The sequence below is a fragment of the Strix uralensis genome, chromosome 5 (genome assembly GCF_047716275.1).
Source record: "Strix uralensis isolate ZFMK-TIS-50842 chromosome 5, bStrUra1, whole genome shotgun sequence".
Classification (NCBI taxonomy): domain Eukaryota; kingdom Metazoa; phylum Chordata; class Aves; order Strigiformes; family Strigidae; genus Strix; species Strix uralensis.
Window position 1 is genome coordinate 9,522,686 of NC_133976.1, and position 23,263 is coordinate 9,545,948.

At 39.7% G+C, this 23,263-nt stretch overlaps 1 protein-coding gene across 7 annotated transcripts in view; it reads left to right on the forward strand.

Moving 5' to 3' along the window:
- The window catches only part of SEMA3D (semaphorin 3D), a 142,718-nt gene extending 120,907 nt beyond the window's left edge, over positions 1-21,811 (forward strand). For all 7 annotated transcript variants that reach the window (XM_074869848.1, XM_074869846.1, XM_074869849.1 and 4 more), the window contains 6 exons: positions 2,515-2,603; positions 4,439-4,480; positions 5,734-5,891; positions 7,960-8,024; positions 10,300-10,439; positions 20,278-21,811. In XM_074869848.1, coding sequence (XP_074725949.1) covers positions 2,515-2,603; positions 4,439-4,480; positions 5,734-5,891; positions 7,960-8,024; positions 10,300-10,439; positions 20,278-20,691 — 908 coding nt within the window. In that variant the 3' untranslated portion in view covers positions 20,692-21,811. The remainder of the gene's footprint in view (positions 1-2,514; positions 2,604-4,438; positions 4,481-5,733; positions 5,892-7,959; positions 8,025-10,299; positions 10,440-20,277) is intronic.
- Positions 21,812-23,263: the final 1,452 nt, after the last annotated feature.

Below are 23,263 nucleotides of genomic sequence, written 5' to 3' on the forward strand. Positions count from 1 at the left end.
ATTATGTATCTCTTTACATTTTTATGATAGCTATATGCCTTAAGGAAAAAGTCTAGTTTTACCATAGTAATTAAATTTAGAATCATTGGATGAATCACCCAACAGCATGGTATCCTAATAAATATTAACATAGCTATACATTTCTGAAATAATAATCTAAGTTTTACTCCACTGGAATTTCTTGTTCTTAATCCAGAATTTGAAGTTCTTTCACTAGCAGACCTGAAAAAGCACTTCTCACTGGTAGATCTGAATGCTTTACTAAGGGGGTCATTGCCATTATACCCATTTCACATCAGGTGAAACTAAGGTACATGGAGGTGAAAAGGTTTATCCAAGGGAAGTGGGTGAGCTACTGATATGACCTGCGGAGAAATGAAGGTTCCTATTTGAATCCCACCCCGATGTTGTTGGGTTGCACAGCATTTTATCTGGCCTATAAGGAAATTGGGTGTCGTAGAGTACAGTTTGATAGGTATGGATATTCTGAAGTGATTTGGGGAAAGGAGTGAATTGTCACAGAGCATCACCTCGTAAAGTGTGGGTTGTCTCAGCCTTCAAGAGTTTCCCAGCTGCATCATCATACACCCAAGTTCAGAGATAGTCTCCCTCTTGGATCATTTATTTCTTTCAGCTTAACCCCTCTCACAACTCTTGTCTTCCAAAAAAAGAAAGTATGAGAGTCCCTCTATGGTCCCCGCACGTCAAGTACAGTGGTGCCAGAGGGAAAAGCACAGTTTCATAGAAAAGAACATTAAAATGCTGTTTGCTGCCCTGTTTCCTGAGAAGGCAAGGAGTAAGCTTGAGCTGTGATGATAGAATATCCTTGTTTCTTCCTGAATGTACTCTTTAATACAGTCAACAGAGAAGGAAAGTGAAAAAAATCCCAAGCTGTGAGATGCCTAGCATTTGGGAGTACTCACTATAACTTACTTTTCTTGTGATAATAGTGAGGAAGAGTAAATAAACTTAAGCTGTCCAAAAAGATGGTTTCACTAGTTAAAATGTACAAAATATTCTTTCAGTGGTTATAGAGGTTGCTTTCAGATGCTTGCTATCCTCTACTATAAAATTTGTCATAGGAATAAAATTATATTGAGAGACCAACAACTCAAATACTCCCAGGTTAACTGTTTACTACCCAGCACCAATCTAATTCTTTCAGAGTAAATCGTCCAGTTTAGAGGTGTCAAGGCTAGCATGTACCATGCAGTCACTAGGTGGCACTCCATAATATGCAGATATTTATTTATCTGCAGTGCTTTCCTTAAAAGTGAGTTTCTTTTCTAGAAGCACATGTTTTTTGTTCTATTTTATCCTCAAACTTGTCCTATGGAAAAAATTAAACTCAAAGATAAAAGTTCAGGTATTATATAGAGAGACTGAATACAGATATACCAAATAACGCAGGAGATTCTGAGCAGCAGAAGATCAGAAGCTTATTATGTGTTTGAATGTATGCAGCCAACTTGTACTCATGCAGGCTTTGGCAATTATGTCAAACAAACAAATAAACAAAAGGTCTATTTACAGAAGGCAAACTGAAATACTTTTGGCTTTGATTGGTAATATGATCTTCAGTACTTTGGGAAACAAGAATGAAAATTGCATTCTTTCCATCATAATGTATTGTTTTTCATAATTTCAGTGCTATGCATAGTGCTTAGACTGAGCTGCTTTGTGTCATTTCCATGCTGCACATCCCAGCCCACCTCCTCTGGGCAGTTTTTAAGGCTTCTTTTTAAGGCCATTCAAGATTCACTAATGTGTAATGGTCTGAGATTAAACGATCAGCTTTTTTTTTTTCACCAAGCAGGAATTCAGGTTAAACTTAATCAATAGATTTAACTAAAAAATTCTCCAGATAAATCCAAAGAAGTAATTTCTTCAATGATTAAATGAAGTTTTTGATGATGGAGATTCTGTTAAAAAATTTCCCTAAGATGAAAAGATAAATTTAAAAAGTGCATTGCTTAACTCCCCACATCAAAATGAAACCTACTTCTGATTAAGGTGCTATACTGGATGAAAACTAATTGTATAAAAAAGAGGAAATAATTTTCTGCCAATTTAGTCCCCTAAACTGGACTTTTTGTGGTCAGACAGTCCTCAATTCTTCCTCAAGGAAATGTGCAGACACTTCTGGCAGCATGGATGTGCTTGTTTGTGTGTGTTTGTGTAGCAGGAGAATTAAACCAGCCTTGCCGGGAGCAGCCTACGATTGTGTTGGCTCACCCATACAGTAAAACTGTAAATGTATTGTATAGAGCTATGTAGATAGAAATAGATGCAGATAGAGATAGGTATTGTTTGACAGCTACCTCCTTGATGCATTAATTTTATGTTCAGAGCCAAGGTTGAGGTTTTTTTATTTTTTCTTTGTAACCTAAGTATACAGCATCACTTGTTTAAAAAAAAAAAAAATGAAATCAAGCTGCTGTGAGATAAGAAATGAAGTACCACATATGTACTGAAACATAACTGTGGGTTTTACATGATGAACATTTGTTTCAGACATAGGCACAGTCCTGAAAGTTGTGAGTATCACAAAGGAGAAGTGGACTAAGGAGGAGGTGGTCCTGGAAGAACTGCAGATATTCAAGGTAAGCATTAACAGCCACAACATCAATTAAATAATATTCAGGAGACTTTAAGGCACAAGCTGGCTTTGTCTGTCTGGTTGTTTGTTTACTGGAACTAGTTCAAGTTTCCAGAGGGACAGTATGCAAATTTTTAAATGCCTTGGTATTCTTTGGGTAAGCCAATAGAAAAAAGTCCAAAACCAAACAGACCATGATTTTTCAGACTCATAGAAAGTCTCAGTCTCATTTATCCTGCCTTGATCTAGTTTGAAATCTTATTATGAGCCCAAATTTCTTTATTAGTAGTATTTAATTTTTAATGCCAGTTTTTCTATTGTCTCAGCTTTGGGACTATTCTTAGTACAATTATATTTTTTTAAACAAAAAACCAAAATTCTACAGATGTAGAGAAATTCTTTAAAAATAACAACCTTAGGAATTGAAAACATAAAGAAAATAAAGTTAGTTTTGACTCTCAGTGTGTTTTAATTTATTGATGAAGGCTGACTCAATGTTTTTGACCATTTTGATTTGGTTACTCTGGTTGAGTGATAAAGAAGAAAAGTACCTGTAGCCCTGCTAACACCAATGACTTCTTCATAAATAGAGCCTGTAAAAAGCCCAACCTCCTTTCTGTTGCACAGACACAATTTCTGATTAACCTCATCGCTGGTGAGGTAGCTGATGTGGACATACTGTTGCAGTAGGAAAATTGAGACCTGTGTCTTCCCTACTGATTTTCTTTTCCATTTCGTAGTTTCTTCTTCATACTTTGCTTTCTTCTCATGCTGTATAGCTCTTCTTCAGTTTTCACCTTGCTTTTTCATCAAAGTTTAATCTGCATCCCTGGCATTTTGATTACTTTCTCACACATCCTCTCTCCTACATGCTATACAAGGTCTTAGCCAGAATCTTTGTCCATACTAAATAAATTAATTTGGGACTTAGAGGCAGTATTTTCCAAGTGTGAGGACAGGTTTTTTAATAATTGTTTCAAAAAGTATATTTCTCCATATGCCTTTTGATATGTCATGTGTATGATGAAACTTTGATTTAAAGGATCTCCATGTCTTCTTCCCACTGTCTTAGCAATTATAATTATCACTCAAAAAATACCAAGATTACTCAGTGGCCTGCCAAGTAATCAGCAGTTTCAGTATGTGCACCAATTTGCTGCATTCTTAAAACATAACGTCAAGGGCAAATGTACCATATCATATTTAAAACAAAAAAAAAAAGGTGGGTTTTTTTCTGCTCAGCAGACATTCCTTCACGTTTTTATTGGTAACATTTATAACTGTTATCTCTAATGTTTTTGAATCCAGAAAATTGAAAGGGTTGAAGGGCTGGAAAAACACCCCTTATTTCCTTGAACTGCATTAACATTAAACAGTAGGCTTAGATTAATCTTCTATTAGGCGATAGATAATACCCTGAGCTTTGTCCTGTTCCTCCATCAGTCACTGGCAAAAAATTCACTGTCTCTCATAGCAGTGAAATACATCCTGGTACAGATGATCTGCCTATGTATCCCTTAAATGCCATCTAAGCCTTTCAAATAGTGTTTAATAAGAACTTAAGTTGATGTGAAGGCTCATTGCCAGTCCCCAGGATAGGTTAGATTGCAAACTCTGAGAATTAAAGCCAGTTGCCTCATAAGCAGCAGGGAAAATTTATGTGAGGTATTTTTGGAAGTATGAATTTAGTGATTTTCTGGTTTTTTCTTTTTCATATTTGTTTAAACCAAGCAAATAGATCTGTACTTATATTTACTTTCTGTGTGTTAATTTTTGTTCTCTTTTTCACTAAAAACAGGGAATGTGTAAACTAATGCACCTTACTAATTCATTTTTCAGCATCCTTCATTTATCTCAACCATGGAGATTTCTCAGAAGCAGGTAATCACAAGCTCATTTAATTACTGCAGGATATATGGTACACTGAACACTTAGCTTGTTATTTTCAGGTGATGCCTGTTACTTACTGGCCAAGGTTTCCATGGATGACTCTTAAATTGCATCTGGAAAGATGGTGATATGTTTGAACTTGTTTCTGTGCTTAATTCACATTTGCTTACAAACAGTAATTTGTGTACCCAAGCTGGTACTTATTCATGGAAACAAATCTTTAGTCATATAGTAGTGGGATTTGTGAATGAAGTCAATGCACATTAGTTTTCCAGACACTAAAATACTTGTCTCTTTACAATCTAGTAATAGATTATTTTTACTATTATTGTTGTTATTTTTATTAGTAGTCAAGAGAGATCAGGGCCTCATTGTGCTAAAAGTTGTGTGCACACAAACTGAAAACCAGTCCCCCTCCTCTAAAATTGCAGTCTAAATCTGGGTGGTCCAATCCTGGCAGAGCAGGGGCCAGTGTTGGTTGGGAATCTCCGGATGGGAAATGGTTTTATGGCAGCTCCAAGCTCTGTGATGGCTATGTGCACGTTCAGGAGGCAGCGTGACACCAGAGCCATCCCTCCCTGCCCTGCAGAGATGGCCAGAGCAGCTCCAGCACAACATGCCTCCCTCACACAGGAGGAGGCATTTTGCTGTTCAGGCACGCACAGCACAGCTGGGTCCCATCTCCCCTGAAAAAAGGTGGCTGGCCAGCTGGAAGTATTGCATGAGCCAGCTCCAGCTCAACAGCAAGCACTTGGACCACCCTTGTCTCAACAGGCAGTCTACTCACATGTTGACGAGAGGGGAGTAATATTATCCCCATCCTACCTAAGGATCAGAAGCAGAAGATGAAGTTTTATTCATACAAAGTCATCCCAAGTTTCCAGATTCTTAATGTCATGGCTATCCAGCCCCTTGATTTTAAATGTGTTATTAAACCATTCTTTTCGTTGTTTGGTTCTGATTTTTATTACAGTGCAAATCTAAAGGTGTAAGGGTGTTGAGTGCTGGTGTCTTTCCATGACCGCAGTCCCCTTTCCTCTCTGCTGTATTGTCAGGGATGGACAGGGACTGGCCAGTTCACACTGAGCCCTGAGAAACATTTTATGGTAAAGGAGGAATTCTCCTTCATTTTTTCAAATCTGGGACAAGGTTGAAAGTCTGCAAGTGTGGCACTGAAGAAGGGAACTTTTAAAATGGGCTACTTGGAGATCGCTCCTAATTCATTCGCTTTGCCTGATTTGCAGCAACAATTGTACATTGGTTCCAGGGATGGATTGGTTCAGCTCTCTCTGCACAGATGTCACACGTATGGGAAGGCTTGTGCAGACTGCTGCCTTGCCAGAGACCCGTACTGTGCCTGGGATGGAAACTCGTGTTCCAGATATGCCCCCACTTCTAAAAGGTAAAAAAAAAAAAAAAAAAAAAATACAAATGCTGTAAAAGATCTTGCTGCTTGCAAGAATTTTAGAGGTTCGTAATCAGAACTTGTTGCCTTTTTACTTACATGTCATTTGCCTTAAACCTGATCGTACTCTTTCCACGTTTCTCATTTCTGCTCGAAGAGCTGTGAAGACAACATGGCTTTATTTAAGTGTGTGTCACAGTAACTCAGCTACTGCAGCTAACATCATAAATCCATTACTTTCCTTTTTTATGTTGAATGCTTTAAGGCATGAGATGCTCAGGTGGAGGTCTGGGTTGTGGCCAACTCTTCATGAGTGCAAGACCCTCTTTTAAGCTTCTGATTTTTTCACAGGGCACCACTGTAGTTATAAAGCAGAATTTAACATAGTATCCCAGAGTGGTCAATAATAAAATACATTTAATTCCCTGATCTAAACGAACAATTGTATTTGTGGTCTAGCCATGAGAGGGAGACAGAGATTTAAGTACTGTGATTTGACCGCATCGAGAGCAGTTTTTCTGCAGTGAAGGAAGCTTCATCTGAACTTTCTGTATGAATCTGCACGGATGCCAGCTCTAGCAGTGTAGTACCTAAGCTGCTGGATGTGTCTCTTGGAGTATTTGGCTGATTTAGCAGGAGCTTTGAGCTTGCTCATTGAGCTAGACTCCTTCACAGCCTCTTCATTCCCCGTTGGATGAAGCCTTCCTGACAGTAATTCTTGCAGTGAGGTCACAGTCTGAGCTCAGGCTCAGGAATGAGACTTTCTACCTTAGGAGCTGTAGGGCTGGGACCTGAGCAATTAGACAAACCATTAAAGTTAATGACTCATAGGTTATCATGTCATAGTGTCAAGGAACTTTACATGTTTTCCCTCAAAGCCAAAACAAACTAAATTCAGAGAAGCATAAATGAAAGGAGAAAAGCAAGTGTTCAGGCTCACTGCAAAGTTAGTGACACATGAGGCTTGCTGAAGCCTGAGGTGGGCTGGGACATGGAGATTGATGGTCCATGCTTTTCACAAATGTGCGGTTGGGTGGGAAGGCCAAAAGTTGGTGGCTCCAAAACAAAGGCTGGGTGAATGGCCTTGGGAATCCTCCAGTAGATCAGTTACTTGAATATTTTTCTTCTGTGTAGCAGCCTGTGCTTCCAACATGTCTACAGCTTTTACCACAGTGGACAGCTCAGCCTCAGGAACCTGCTCTCCTGCCGAGCCATTGCTCTGCACCCAGGAGGCCCCACTCCTGTTATCTTCAGTGTGGCTGTGAGGGAGGAACCAGTTCCTCCCTGGGTCTCCCAATTCTTCTATTAAAAAATGAAAATACAAACTTTTTTTGTAGCTCTTGGGATATAGATGTAATCATTCTCAGAGGAAGAGTTTGCTATTTAAAAAATGCTATTACACTGAAATTACACTAAATCACAGTGAGTTTAAGTAACACACCCAGAGATTAGCAGGCAAGTTAGTTGTGGAAGGGAGCAGACCATCTCAGACCATTGTCTGAAGCATTTTTTCTGTCCATAAAGATGAAAGATAATCAGATTTGTCAATTGTTTGTTACCAAAATAAAACATCTACTTTTCTCTCTTCATTTTAATGATTTACTAGTCAGTATTACCTTAGGCTGATCCTGAGCTCAGTTTTGAATATCACCTGTTGCACCTCAGATCTTTTTCATGACCTACAATATTAAGGAAGTTTTTAAGTATTTCCAGGACAGTCTGCCTCACCATAAGACCTGTGGCCCATACTCCTGAAGCAGATTTAGACGCTTTCTGTCACTATATTGCATGCTTTTTATTCTAGGCAGACTTTTTTCTCTTGCTTTTTCTTTTTTCCCTCTCAGTGGTTTTCCCAAATCACAGGCCCTTCTCTTGATGTCAGTTGTACAAATCTCTCTAGGCCACATGCTGCTTTGAGGGTGAGGCTGGTTTTAGTTAAGACTGTAATTGTCAGCAGTAGGGTGGGAGCAATGCGAGTCCACATCTGCTGAGCTCCTCTGTATTTTGTTGTTGAATTCCAGCAATTATGCCTGAAGTGTTACAAGTTTGCATGCTCTTCCCATAGGCGAGCCAGAAGGCAAGATGTCAAATATGGAGACCCCGTTGCACAATGCTGGGATGTGGAAGACAGTGAGTATTTTGCATCTTTCTTGCTCTTTTGTCGCTTTGACAACAGAGTTTGCTGTAAGGGTCTCTGTCTGCAAAAACTTGCCAAGTGAGACAGAATAACACCATTAAAGCAGTTGCCTTTCCCACACTTCATATACATTACCCCTTCCACAGTTAAATTTGTAGATTTGGGCCTGATAAGGGACAGCTAGCATGGGACAGCACCCTAGAATCCTTTATGGGTGACCCTCCCCAGCACTCACCCAGAAGAGGAAGATGCACCCCTGACGCAAAAACATCACACACGTCCCTACAAGTAGCTAATAGGACATGTGTGATGTTTCATCCAGAAACAGGAGAGATAATCCTGCAAGTAAACCCACAGGGTTGAACAGGGAATACACCATCTTCTCCCTTTCCACCGCATACTCTTTGACACAAGTCCCAGGGCCCAGCTCCAGCTGCCAAACCAACCCCTTCCCCTCCCTGCAGCTACTTAAATACTCCTGTTATTAACAAGAGCCTACGTCCCCCTCGTCATCTCCCTCCTCCCTTTCCCACACCTTCTTTTCAGATGCCAAAGGGTCTGGCCTGCTCCTTTGGCAACTGCAGCACTTCTCTTACAGCGAGCACTGTCAGTATGAAATCCTGTGGTTGAGCAGCAATCTCTGTGGCGGCGTAAAATAAATGAAAAGCATTCAAAACCAAGCTTGGGTTTGTCTGGGGCTCTTCTAGCTGCTTATTAAAACAATCAACCCAGTCAAAACAGTATTGATTGTATCACTGCGTTGAACATTTCATTTGGGATGAGCCACCGCTTTCCATTGATCTCTGGTTATTTTCATGCCACTGTGGTGCTGGGTGCCTGCCGCAGATCTTGGCATGAGTCAGTGCAGAAATCAGAGCTGCTTGCCACAGGATCAAAGCCTTAAGTCTGTTGCACAGTATAAAGGGCTCTGACAGTACATGTGTACTTGCAGACATAGTTAAAAGTCAGGGCAAAATCTTATTTCCATTAAAGTCAATGACAAAACTCCTGTTGATTCCCAAGGGCCAGAATTACCTTGCTTGCTGCTTACCATGACTCTCCAAATAGTGGTATATGAGACTGTGTAAAGCTCAAGGTTGTAGAAAACCTAGCAGAAAGGCTGACGATGTCACATTTTCCTAGGGAGGATAAAGAGATGCTGGAAGAGATGGCTTTACTAGACAAATGTAAAATGACTCATCACAGAAATTGGTATTAATCCTTTGCCCTGATGTAGCACCACCAATAGAAATTTTATCCAGCTGGAGATGACTCCTGTGTGCCATAAAACCATGAAGCTGACCTGTGCCACTCCAGGCTCTTGGCTTATATATGCCATTTGCGATAATTAATAACATTATGGCCCCAAAACCTATTTAAATTCAGTGCTCCACTGTGTGAGATTCCCTCCCAGAGACTTCATTGGCTGCATGAAGTTGTTTGGCTCTACTGAAATCTCAGTGGCACAGTGAAATAAAAGAAAAGCATTTAATGCGAAGAGCTTGAATTTCTATAGATCTCGTATAGGTACCTATTATATTGAAAAAACAATCCAAAACTGTATTAATTTTGTTGTTGAGCTAACTTTTGATTTAGTAGACAGCACTGCTTTCACCTTCCTTTCTGTTATTGGCAGGGCTTTAGTCTGATAGTAAGGCAGATAAGAAACAGCTTTATTGCGATAGTAAGGCAGATAAGACACAGATAAGACAGACTGTAAAGGGAAATGGAGATGCAGAGATTAGAAATTACTTGCTCAGTTTTACAGAAGGCTGAGAAAGGAGCCCAGATCTGCTCATGACTCCTTCAGTGTTTGGTCTGAAACATACTACAGAGCATTTCAAATTATACTGAAGGAAGGTAAACTTCAGTTTACTTTAGCCCTGTGACTCCTTTAAGGTGTTTGTGATGAACAAACCAGACTGTACAATCTAGTTTTAGCAGCTTTAGCTCAGGTTTAGTAGTTGTGTTACTTAAAGGAAAAATATGGGTCAGATTTTAAATTCCTCAAAGGTGAGAGCCTCAACTTTAAAATGGACCAAGTTTGTGATAGAGATTTTATTGACCTCCTTAAAAAACAGTTGCACTGAAGGAAGGTTAGCAGCCACCTCTAAATCCTTATAGTTATAGTTTAAGCTAAAAGTTAAGTTTCCTTTTGCTTTTTTATAATTTACTCACTCTTATAGCATCTGTTCTGAATCAGGCTATTTTCCCATTGCTTTAAAAACCAGGTCAGGGTTAATCTCCTGTACCATGTTTGCTTTCCAGGCATTAGTCATGAAACTGCTGATGAAAAGGTGATTTTTGGCATTGAATTTAATTCAACTTTTCTGGAATGTATTCCTAAGTCCCAGCAAGCCTCTATTAGGTGGTATATTCAGCGCTCTGGAGAAGAACATCGAGAAGAGGTAAGTTATAGTCATCAAGGCAAGTTTCCTCTATAGAGAATTCAGCTGAGCATAGAAAGGCAGGAGTTATTGGGATTAGTTGATGTTTTACTTTTCCTTGCCTCACCTTAGGTATCACATAGCATTCTGGTATCACCATTTGGGGCATGCAGTGGGGAAGCAAGAAGCCTTGCATTGTGTCATAAGCAGATTTGGATATTTATTTTGACTTACATGTTCATTCTATTAAAAAAAAAAAGAAGAAAAGATAAATTAGGTTTTAAATAGTGGTAAAAAATCAAAGTACTGAAAAAAAAGCACCCTTTTGTCCAGTAGTTAACACAACTACTTCTGTAGCTAAAATGATGTTCAAGACCCTTTGTTTTAATAAAGTCTCTGCTCCATTTAGTGTCTGATTGCATTCCCTTATCATGTTAAGCAGTGTAGCTAAGAACTGCATGTATGGTTTGCTGCTTCTCTTCATCTCTCCCCAGAGAAGGAATGGTCTGTGCAGTAAAAAGCTTTTTATTTGCTTTTTTTCTTGTTAGTGGAGTCTGAGAATTTTTCTTAAATGGCAGTCTACGCTGATGCAGAGATGTCAGGTTAAAGAATTGCACCTTGCCTCTGGAGTAGAAAGCAGGGAGACTTCTGACAGCCCTTAATTCCTGCAGGAGGCAGATTTGGGGTCCTCACTGGTGGAGAAGCCGTGGAGGAACCTCCATGTCCCCGCATACCCCCTGCACAATTTCCTGCTGATTCCTCTCTGAGCTAGTCACAAAGGGGCCCTCTGACATGCCCAAAAGGTCAACGTGCTGGGACTGATTTGGACTGGATTTGAGTGAGTTTCAAACCTCAGGAGTTTTCATAGCCTCTCTCTTACATGAGTGATTTTGTGTCTGAGGCCAGGTCCTGCTGTGATGGCAACCATGGCAACAGGGAAGGAGAAGGGAAAAGAACTGCCCTTTCAAATGAGTGGGTCCCAGGTGTTAGATATGCTTTTTTGTTAAGTGTTCATCTGAGACAAAAACTAGTTTAAAGGACAGGAGCTATCAAACACCCAACTGGTCTTCCACTCTCAATGATAATTCATCCTATGAGATTTCTGAATGCAGAAAATGTGCTGGTTCTTTCTAAAGGTTGGGGATATTCAGGCCAGGGCAGGTGCCCGTGAGAGCATCACCTCTGGGTGAGACGTGACTCATGGCAGTAGTCCCAGAGTTGCAGCCCCTGTTATGTCTTGGTCCAGAAAGCCAGAGTAAGGGTATACAAGACACTTCTGATTTTCCACCAGATAAGACAGAAAAACCCACAAGGCTGTATATTGACTATGACACTGCAGTACTTTTAATTTAGTCCCCTTCTGCTACTCATGCTTTGAATTGGCAAAGATTCTTTTCTCTGCTGAGAATAAAAACTTCATTAATGTATAGACACAGTGCTTCCCACAACATGCACTAAACACTAAGAGATTACTGGTTTGGAATACCACCTCTAACTTCCATTACAGTCCATATTTGTGTTCTGGTTTTCAGAAGAAAAAATGTGATCTTCTGATCAGTGAGCCAAGCACACTCTCAGCCATAGGTGGTTGAAGTGAAAACACAGCTAGAAGTGTATCAGCCCTTAAAGACCTATGGACATTCATTGTTTGTGCTTTAATTGATGTACTTTTAACTGTCCTGTACAGAAGACTCTGTGCTCTACTTCCCCAAGACAGCAGTTTGTAAATGCACTTACATATTTGATCAGGGAAACAAGTAAAGTGCTTGCTTAATTCTAACCATGTGTTTAAGGCTCATTTTAAAGTAAATTTAAGCAGATAGTTAACAGGTTTTTGGATTTTTTGTGTGTGTTTTTTTCTTTTTTCTGAACAGGAAGTTATGTCAAATTTTGAGGAGACTCAATCATTTTTTTAAAATAATGTATTGCAACTATAGCATGTGCCTGAGCTTCTTAAAAAGAGCTACAAACTGCATAAAGCAGCCAGTTCCCTGTGAAGAATGTAATATTTCTGTATCATAAGAAGTCACACTTTCAGGATTTGAAAGCCTCTTCTGAAGGGTTGCTTTTGAATTTTATCTGTGTCAATTTAGGGGAAAAAAAAAGAGTCAGTTGATTTTCTCATAAATCACATGTTCAGATAGGCCTCTGAAGGTCAGGAAGCCAAGCTCAATCTATCTTTTTCATTTGATTGTAGAACAAACTGCAGGTCAAACCAACTTTGAAACAAAGTTAGAGCAGGCTAACCTATATAGCATAGCCTAAATTAGGGCTATATTATTTCTTTCCACGCTTTGTATTTCCAAAAGGTTCATTGTGGCAATGACCTGGCCTCTGCTACTTGTTCTGGACCAAATGCCAGTTACCTAGGCATGGTGATGTCCAGTATTGCAGGACTGCCCAATGTGCCAAGGATGTACACGTTGAGAAAAAGGGAATGCATGCATATGTGTGATGGCATTTGAAGCTCCAGCAAGCACACAGCATACATCTTTGCACATTAGCAGCCTTCCACAGCAATGTTTACTGGCCTTGTTCTGTGTAAACAGTCTGACATCTGTTCGTATGAGAAAAGTAAATCTCTGCTAAAAGGCTAGATTAACCTTTGAGGCAAATTTAGAAGAAAATTTGAAGGAGAAATCTGCAGACAGATTTTCTACATTATGAATGCTAACAGTAGGCAAATAGCTTTTTACCACATATTGTCCCCAAAGCCATAGCAGTGTTTCTGTGATCTAGCTTTGATAAAATAGAAGTTGGAGCACATATTCTGCAACTCCTTGGGGTGGTTTTGTTAGTTTGTTTTGTGTTTTTGCAGTCTTTGAAGATAACAGCCTGTATAAACACATATGCAAACATTGATGATTACAGGATCAGATCGCTTAAAGACAGTGTATAGCTATTAGTTTTGTTTGATTCCTGATAGAAAATTGTTATAGTAACAGAATTTCTAGTATTTTGACCCAGGGTAGTTCCAGGGTCCTAAGAACCTGAACTCCTTCTGAGGAAACTCAGCTTGCACATCTGGAATAATTATATTGGGAAATACAATTTTTAGAATAAAAAAAAAGATTCTTTTTTTTGTTAATTTTTAAGATAAAGATATTAATCGAGAAATGCCATGTTTTCTAATGCATATAACTAAAATTAAATTCCTAATTTCATATATGGCTGCCTAAATAAACGACTGGGTCTGTAGAGATGCTAAAAAATCACTCCTCCTATTAGATGGAATAAGGGTATTTGCAGGTTAAAATGTCAATCCCTTGTTAATTTAGGGATCCAGAAATTGACATTTTCAGGTTTTCTAATTTGACTTATCAGTGAAAATTAATTCATTGGTATTAGAGCCTAATAAGAGGCCTTCCTAGAAAATCCAAAGATCGGCAGAGTAATTGACTTTCTTTTCAAAGTACTTCGATTTGACAAAAATACCATATGTGACAGAAACAGCCTGGTCATATTTAATGTGTACCTTGATCTTTGCTCAGCCAATGCCTTACCATAACTTTTTCCATTACAATTATATTTTCTGCTTTCTCTGTCCCTTCCTACAGCAGATTTCTCAAATAACGCTGTACATTATTTTAGTGCATGTCTTAGCAGCATAACTTATTGTGATGACGATACCATGCTTTGCAAATGACTCCATGCACCTGGAACTTAGGTTATGGACTTTTAGTTCCAGGGCTGGAGCTGTATTGTCTCAGCAAGTCTTTAAACCTGGCTTTAAAAAGAGATGGTTTTGCACTGTCCTGGACATGCACTGCAGCTTCCTGAGGGAAGGAAAAGGACAAAATCCAGACTAGATGGGAAGTGTTAGGCCCAGCAGGATGTCCCCGACATTTCACCCTTAGGGTCATGGTTCAGAATGTGACTTCCAGGCAGAGCAACCTGTGGGGAGGGACAGGATCTCCTGTGGTACAGGAGCTGTCACCAGGTCATTTTGCTGCCAGTGGGAGTACATTTCCCTGTAGTTTGGGGCCATTTCAAGGTCAGGAGTCAAATATCTAGTGCTTTTGTATTTAGTGTTGCTCACGCAATTGATCATGTTTGTTCCTGTGCATGCAGGGTTAGTCACTGAGATGAGGGAGAGCATTTCAGTGGCTGGAGTTCATAAAACAAAGTGGGGATGTCCTCTCTTCTAATGTCTTAAACTGCTGAAGTTTTCTGAAGCTTAAAACAGATATTTATTATTTCTAAAAAAAAATCCTATGTGTTATGTTATGTATATAATAGGTATCAGAACTGCAAAAAGCAAATGCATGGCTCCCTACAGAGCCATTAGTTTTGGTGACCCACGGCTCTGAAAATTATTAGCCCCCCTGCTTTAGGCTACACTTCACCCTGAGCCTCCTGCGGCTCCAGGTCTGCCAAACTGCCACCTCCCTTTGCAGGGGACAGAGAAAACCATATGGTCTGAAGTGTCAGAATAGGTGCAGATCACCTTTAACTCTCTCCTTCCTGCTCTATTCATATCTGGGGGTGAAAATAAACCCACCAAAATGCAGAAGGACATTCCAGTTTCTTCTTCAGCGGTTCTCACCCTTTCCATATTCCTGCCCCACAGCCCTTGACTGTGTTTTTCTGACAGTCCCAGCTTAATGACCATCTGATGGTTTGGCAGGTACAAGAGTTTGACCCACTCTTGGACAGGACATCTTTACAGGCACAAGACTGTGACCTAGCTCCCCCATTGAAGCAAAGAGATGATGTTTCCATTTCACATTTTATCCAGACAGAGAAGACATTTTTCAGTTTATCTAAGACATAAGTTTCCATATCTTTTAGTGTCTGGAGATTTTTGCATCAGGATGACGATTTTCTGTTACAAACATCTGGTCAGCAGCATCTTATGAAAAAAATGTCCCAGATTCAGTGCCAGCCCTGAAATCTAAGAGTTGGATGACAGCTGAGTAATGAAGAGGACATACACCAAGGACTGAGTTTCCAGTAGTATCTTCTGTTAGAGGAGTGCAGTTCAGGGTTTGAATCCTTAGGTCAATGAGAAAGAGATCAAGAGAGTGGGAAAAAGAGCTTAATTCTGCAGCCTAGGGACTACTTACAGTTCTCATGCCTTCGCTCTTTTATTTTATTATATGACTCATTATTGCTGCCCCCCCCCCCCCCCCCCCCCCCTTGAGATTCTTAAGTAAGACTAAAATTTTTGACAGTTTTCTGGGGGGAAAAAAAAGTAACTCTGAACTGAGATATAGCACGTGATATTTCTGCTTTGATTTGGATATACTGGGGGGGTAGGGTTTTAAAATTTAGTCTCAGAATAAGAAGTTAGCTTCACCTTGAAAATAATAGGAATCATGCATTTCCATAATGACATTGTACCAACAACATGTTCTTCATTTTTCCTGTGGCTTCTTGGTAAACAAAAAAAGATGTTAAAAAAAAAGAAAAAAGAAATTAACTCTACAGCTGTGTTGGGGTTAAATGATTATTTTCCCAGTATAAGAGAAACAAAGTCATATGTAACAACAACGCCAAAAAAACCCCAGAGTGATCTTTATTTCCAGTCAAATGATGAGGATGAAGAAAACAATAGAAAAACAAAGACAAATGTGAATTCTCAACAAATGTTCCTCATTTTCCTTTCTCTCTCTCCCAATTTGTTCAGGGGTTGCAGCTAACCCATGATTAGTCCAGCTTTACCTCTAACATTTTTTCACATGTTGATTAATGAGGGAAGGCAGGCTTTGAAGCTGCTTTCTTCTCCCAGACAGGTGCAGTGTTTTAACTGTGAAACAGTTGACATGTGAATTATTTGTAAAAAGGGAGCTATCTAAACACATAATTAGCAAAGGACAAAAGGCATTGACCTAACCTGGTGCCACAGCACTTTCAAATCCTTGGTTGTTCGCCAACTTACTGATTGTTTAAAGATTTGCTATCATTACTGGCAATGGCTATTCTTCCTCCATTGTTAAATGCAGATTGTGAAAATCAAGTGTTTGATTTGCATGGGGATTTTTTCCCTTTGTCAAATATTGCCAGTATCTATGGCATGTGTCATAGATACTGGCAATGTAGTGTCAGGTAATATAATTTTAGGCAAACTTATGTGATTATCATGAAGGATAAAAAGTGCAATTTGTTAATAAAATATTGTTGAAAATCTGCTCCCACTCCACTAAGAAAATAAACTTAATGGTAATCAATTGCTTCGGTTTTGTGGTTTATAATTTGTTCCCTATTGAACAAAACTATGTCCCTCACGTTTAATTTTTATTGTATGCTCAAATTTAAGCACATGTCAACAAGCTTTTATGAATTAAAGCCTTTGTGCTTCTGAATTGTTAGATCCTATTTATGAATATTTTAGGAGAGTTACTGATTATGACATGAGGAGGAGGGGAGAGCAATAATCCACAGCTGACCAAAACAAAATGATGTCTTTTATCTAACTAGTCTTTTCACCCTTCTCAAAATTTAATAAAATATGTTTTACATCTATAGGTCAGGAACCAAAGAACACATTAAGCATTCAAGTGAAAGGTTAAAGATCTACTACCAAGTAATGAAATGCCAGGTGTTTATGAAACTCCAGAGCCCTGTGGGGGGAAAAGTAGAGAGGAAAGACAGGAAGAGTTCTGAACCTGTGGGTAAAACAACATAAACAGGATACCAAAAAGAGAAGTGAGAGGGGAAAACAGTAATGAAGTGTTGCTCAATACGTGTGAAATCGGAGCCATAATTTCATCCTGCCAGAGGATAAGAAAGGAATGAACAATGAAGGCACAGAGAAGGAGGTGACAGTCACCGTAAATCAATATCCAAGGTTAACACAGGACATTCTGTAAGAATGCTGCTTCATTAAAAATAGGAGTCGTGATGGGCTGGGATTAAGGGACACAACCAATTTAGACTCTGTTAGCTTTCTCTGCGGTATCCCAAGGCAGATGGGGGGGCAACTCCATCAGTTAACACATTTACGACTAGAAAGTGACGGCTGCTACACAAATGGTAAACAGTTACGAGTAGCAGGGTGCTGGACTTGGGGGTCCAGTGATCTTTTCAAGTCTAGATCTGCCGTTATTCTGCCTTCCTTTCACCAAAAGTAGGCAAAGCACTACTGAGGGCTCTTTGGACTGGCACCCAGCCAGCTGAAACAGCCAGCTGGAGGTCTTCCAAGTGTAGGAGGTATGCAGCTGTCAAGGCGCTCTAGACTACAATACTGGCAGAGCCACCGATAGGCAGATGCTACTGCCTCAATTGCATCAAGCCCTGAGCTCAAAGAGACCCGTCCTGTTTTCAGTCTATGTGGGAACTTGGTCTTTACATAGTGCCTTATGAAACCCAAATGTCTGGAAATTAGCTGCTTCTTCCCACCCTTTTCCCTAAATTTCTCAAACCTGGGTCTGTATGTTGAAATGAAGTCTGGGCAGAAGAAAGAGGGGCTTCCTTGTCATATTACAACAGCCAAGCCTCCGAGCACTTCCACCTGACCCCTGCTCCTTCTTTCTGTGAAGTGCAGCACCACAAGGAAACACATGTCCTAGACATATTTCTGCCTACAGCTACTTATTAGTGGATTCATTTATACATTTTATGCTCCTGTTTTTACTGTAAGAAAGGTACATTTACTAGGAATGAAGTATCACTAGCTGATAAAATTGAGAACTACTGGTTCTGAATGTGGAAAAATGGTCTTCTAGTCTGTCTCCTTGCTATATATATTCTGTGTATGTGCTTGTGCCTTGACAATGATTTCTCTGGTTTAAACTCAGTGTAGTAAATCAAAAGTAGCTTGTGCTCATATAGCACCTGTTGTCAGGAAAATTGATTTTCCAGGAATTTCCTGAAATTAGTATGATTTCACCCTGCTGGTGCCAACTAGGCATGCTTATATACAGTTTACAAACAAGGAAACTGAAGCTTGGGGTTGACTCAACACCGTTAACTGGTGGCAGGAGCCAAAAAATACTTGGCCACAGAACCAGGCAGCAAGAGCCATGTTCTTACATGTTCTTTTGTAGCAGTTGATTTCTTGTCTCTGCTGTAGTCAGATCAATGATAGTACACAGGCCTATATCTATCCATCCACATATCTGTCTATCCATCTACCTATGTACCTTCGTACCTACGTACCTACCTACCTAATCTGTACATTACTGAAGACTGTTACAGCTGATACAGTAGCAAGCCAAAGTCTCTCTCTCTCTGTGCATATATTATATACATGTGTATTGATTTTTCTGGTGATCTTGAAATAGTATCTCAAATTATTTAACCCTTCCAAAGTCATTATCATAGAAACTTAGAAAAGGGTAAAGCTAAAAGCCCTGGGAGATCATCTCATCCATCTTTTTGTTCTAGAAGACCCTATTATGATAAAGTACTAGTGAGTTAGAATCATAACAGATGGAGAATCATATGTATGTATACATTTTTTCCCATGGACTAGAAAAGGGAATCATGTGCAGATTTTTTACATAAAGAAACAGTATGTAGCTTACCCACTGTGAATAAATCTAATTTAGTCATCTTTATGCCTCCCTAATCTTCATCCTCTGAAGTTTGCTGGAGGGTCAGATGTGCACTCTGGGAAATTTTCCAGATTCTGTGTTGGTTCTCTCTGCCCCAACTCCCCCCTTCTTAAACCCCACTACTCAGCCTTGTGCTGAAGTTTTTCTACATTATAACAATGCCACCAACAGTGCTGAGGCTGCATTTAAGGCCCTGGCTCAGCTGTGGGCTGAGCAAGCAGCACTCCAGGTCCTTCTGTGCCATTGTGTGCTGCAGCCTCTGCGTGGCAGCAGAACATAGCATGCCTGGGAGGTGACAGTTTTGGACTAGACCTGGATCATTTTCAAAGGAAATGCTGGTGTTGGACACTGGGAGTTAGGGCTCTGCTTTCTACTTCCACCTCTGCTACTAATCTTTATATGGTCTTTGGCAAATCACTTACTTTCTATGTTTCCCAGCTGCAAAAATAATTAGGTGCCCAGTGCCCCATCCTGCTTTTTTTTTGAGGGAGAGGGGGTATACTTTTTTTTGACTTATTTTGGAAATCATTTTCAGATCACCAGATATGTAATTTACCTGACAGTGTTATTACTCTAAGGTGCACCATATTTTTAACATGTGAGATTGTGCTGTATTTTTTGAAATATTTCCATTTGTAAATGAAATTACAGTTCCACGCTGACAGACTTCAGCTCTCACTTGCAATCTCATTCTTTTCTTTGCTTTTTTCCCTTTTTTTTTTTTTTTTTTAAAGTCTTCTTCACGGATCTTAACAATAAAAGACTTGTACTTGGTTGTATTCATCTAATGTCATTGGGTGCTTTTAATCACATCTCTGTGAGTCAAAGCCAGGATCCACTTCCTTTTGTAAAACCCATTTGAAGAAGATCAGAATCACAGCATTTGACTTTAAAAATCAGTAGTAGTATTTATTCTCAGTGTAACAGTGCCTCAGCACTCCAGATATATACAAGCACACTGGTATATTGGGTGCATTATAGATACCTCAAGAAGAGCAGTTAAAAAATGAATGGGATTTGTGGCACTAAATAGCTACCCTTCCTTGGACAATGTAGTCTAACTTATTGCAGTGTGGTGTGGTGAGTGTTACTGTCTGTCCTTTCATCTGTACAGCATATATCTTTTCCTACTGCACGCTGAAATGTCAGTGATATAGGTACTATAGAGCAGAACTCGGACATTGAAAGGATCTCCTGGTATCTGTCCCACCTGCACATGCCCCACCATGTGCTGGCATCTGAGAGATGGGGCATGCCGTGTGCCAGCTGAGCCTTTTCTCCACCTCAGTATAGCACTGACCCATGTTCCGGTTTTGCCAGTAAAACTCACCTATTGCATTCTTCTTTGTCCAACCCCACAGCTGAAGGCTGATGAAAGGATCATCAAAACAGAACATGGGCTGCTGATCCGCAGCTTGCAAAGAAGGGATGCGGGAGCCTATTTCTGCAAAGCCCAGGAGCACACCTTTGTCCATACCATCGTGAAGCTGAATTTAAACGTCATTGAGAACGGGCAAATGGAAAGCACTCAGAAAACTGAGGATGAGGAGGGCCGGGTGAGGGATTTACTGACGGAGTCCCGGCTGAGGTACAAGGACTACATCCAGCTCGTCAGCAGCCCCAGCTTTAGCCTGGATGAATATTGTGAACAGATGTGGCACCGGGAGAAGCGGCGGCAGCGGAACAAAGGTGGTGCCAAATGGAAGCATGTGCAGGAGATGAAAAAAAAGAGAAACCGAAGGCACCATGAGCCAGCCAGGCCACCATCTACGTAGTTTGTAAATGCTATTTAAAGAAAGGACATTTTCCATGAAAAAAAAATAATACTGTGTTCTGGTTTTGTGCATCTTGCCTATGAATTAGTACTGCTTCTTATTGAAATTAGATAACTCACCATCACTATTAATCTGTATGAGACTGTACAGTGGGATTCGATATGAAATGAGGCGTTCCTTATTGGAGTACCACACACAGGCAATAATTTCAAAATCATTCATTAAAAAGAAAAGATGTACACTTTTAGCTAATTTCTGGGTAGCCTGAGGCTACATGAGCTGTGTTCTGTACTTCCTGCATAATTTTCACATAGGATTTAGTGTCCATGTTCCCATGTTAATATTTGCTGCCACATTCCACCCCAGAGGTGTCTGCTTTTCAGAGGAGGGCAGATGTATTTCTAGTTCTTTGGCATCTTTCTGAATAAGAAGCATGGTAGAAATGTGTGACAGATCTGCAAAAATACTCGCTAATTTACCCAGTGGGCTTGTATACAGGCACATGGGTGGGGTTTGCTAGCACAGAGAAGCACAGCAAAAAAATCAAATTAAGTATTGGCTTAGGGACAACATTCATTCTCCTTATAAAAAAAGAGAAAGCATAATCATAGTTTAAGAGAGGGGAATTATCGAGCGTTACTCATTAGAGTTTGAGTAGCCACCAGTTTGCAGTCCATCTGCTGAAATGAAATGTGGACTCTAATTGACACTGCCACCAAGATGCTTGGGAGTAAATTTCCTAAGTTGTCTGAGGGAGGTATGTACACAAATACTATTAACAAATAATGGGATTTCTGCCTGCACCTCTCCTACCCCTCCAAAAGCTTGACTCTGACTGTTTCTCTAGCCCTTTGTTAGCTTTGTTTTATGCAGATGAAAATAAAAATTAAAGACAACAACAAAATGAGACGATGAGGGAAAATATTTAGTGACTGAGACCAGTGCTCTTGACACAGAGCTGACATTCCTCAGATGTGTGTATTCTTTGGGATTTTCTCCCAAACGTCTTATGTATTTTTAAGTTGAAAATTTGCATTGTTGGAATTAATACTTTTATTATAATTAAATAAAACAAAAGATGTCCATGTGTAAATAAAACTTGTAAGTTAGAAATTTGCTATATACCATAATTTCATTTGTGAAGTGTTCCTTGTTCCTTGGTTCATATGTTGGTTTTAATAGTGCAAATTTTTCCATCTAAGCAAAAAACACTGGCCTCATTCTTGTCTATTTTACATCAATGTGATTTAATTGATTTTATTCCTGATATGCAGCAACAAACACAAGCTCAAAATCAGGCGTACTGTCTCTTCTCATGAGTCACAGCCCCCCTTCTCTCTCCTCCATCTAACCTCCCTCCGTTTTGCCTTTCACGCCTTTTTGAGTGTGAAATGACAAATTAGCCACTTCCTCACATGGAAGAGAGCTTTGATGGATACCAAAACGACAGACTTTACTTGTTTCTCATGCATTCTACAGATCTTGAGAGCAAAGTCTGTGGGAAACCCATGTAATTGGTGTGCACCTCATTAAGGAACTGAAAATGTTGGCTCTGAAAGTTGTAGATTCGCCCTTGCCCATGCTAGTGTTTGTGTGCGCATTCAGTCCCTGATCTATAACTGTGTAGATCCAGTTTGCATCGTTGTTCATTTCCTCTCTGTTGAAAGTCAGATATGGCAAAGTGTTTGTCAGATTTCAGAAAGGAATCTCAGCTTACCCACGTTTCTTGTAAAACCCGAAAGCTGAGTTTGCATGTGTTGTATAAAAGCCAGCGATACCATATGTCATTAATTTTAGATGCTTTTTTAATAGGAGATGTATGAGTTAATTAGGAGATATTAGATAGCATGCGTACAGTGCTTTGATAGTGTAAAGCACTGAGTGCTAAATATTATAAAATATGTCTGTGGGGAGGAGGGAATTTCTCAGCACAGGACCTTTAATCAACAGAGAGACTGATGCTGAAGATACTAACCAGTTGTACAGTACTTTGAGAACACACAGAGAACTTTTTGGCAGTTTTGCTGCAAAATAACATAGGCCAGGCATTTCACAAGACACTCGTCATTTTGGGTACCTTGATTTTAAGGCCAATTAAGACTACTTAAAGGAGGTATGGCAGGGTATTAACTACATAAAAAGCACCCTAAGACAGGGATACTCAATAATCTTGGCTGGAAGGTTATGCTGTCACCACACAGAACCTGCCCAATTGTTCTTTATTAGATTTTTATCAGTCCACAAAGTCCCATTTCTCTGACTTGGACATTAAGTAAATGAGTGGAACCACACCAAGGCTATGGAATAACAGGTGGTCTCCATTCACATGCCAGTGACCTCTTCTCCCCCATGGTGATGCAGTATTTCAATTATTGCATTTCAGACAACTCTTGTCACATGTTTGCCTACTTCATAAAAAAGCAAATCAATTTCTTCTTCCATTTTTTTTCCTCCATGAAAACTAAATCATCTAATTTATGTTTAGATATGATTGGGGGTATGTATTCTACAAATGAACCACCCCCCACTGACTTTAGTAGAAGTCTGGGATGACTAAGGGTCTCAGTGCTGG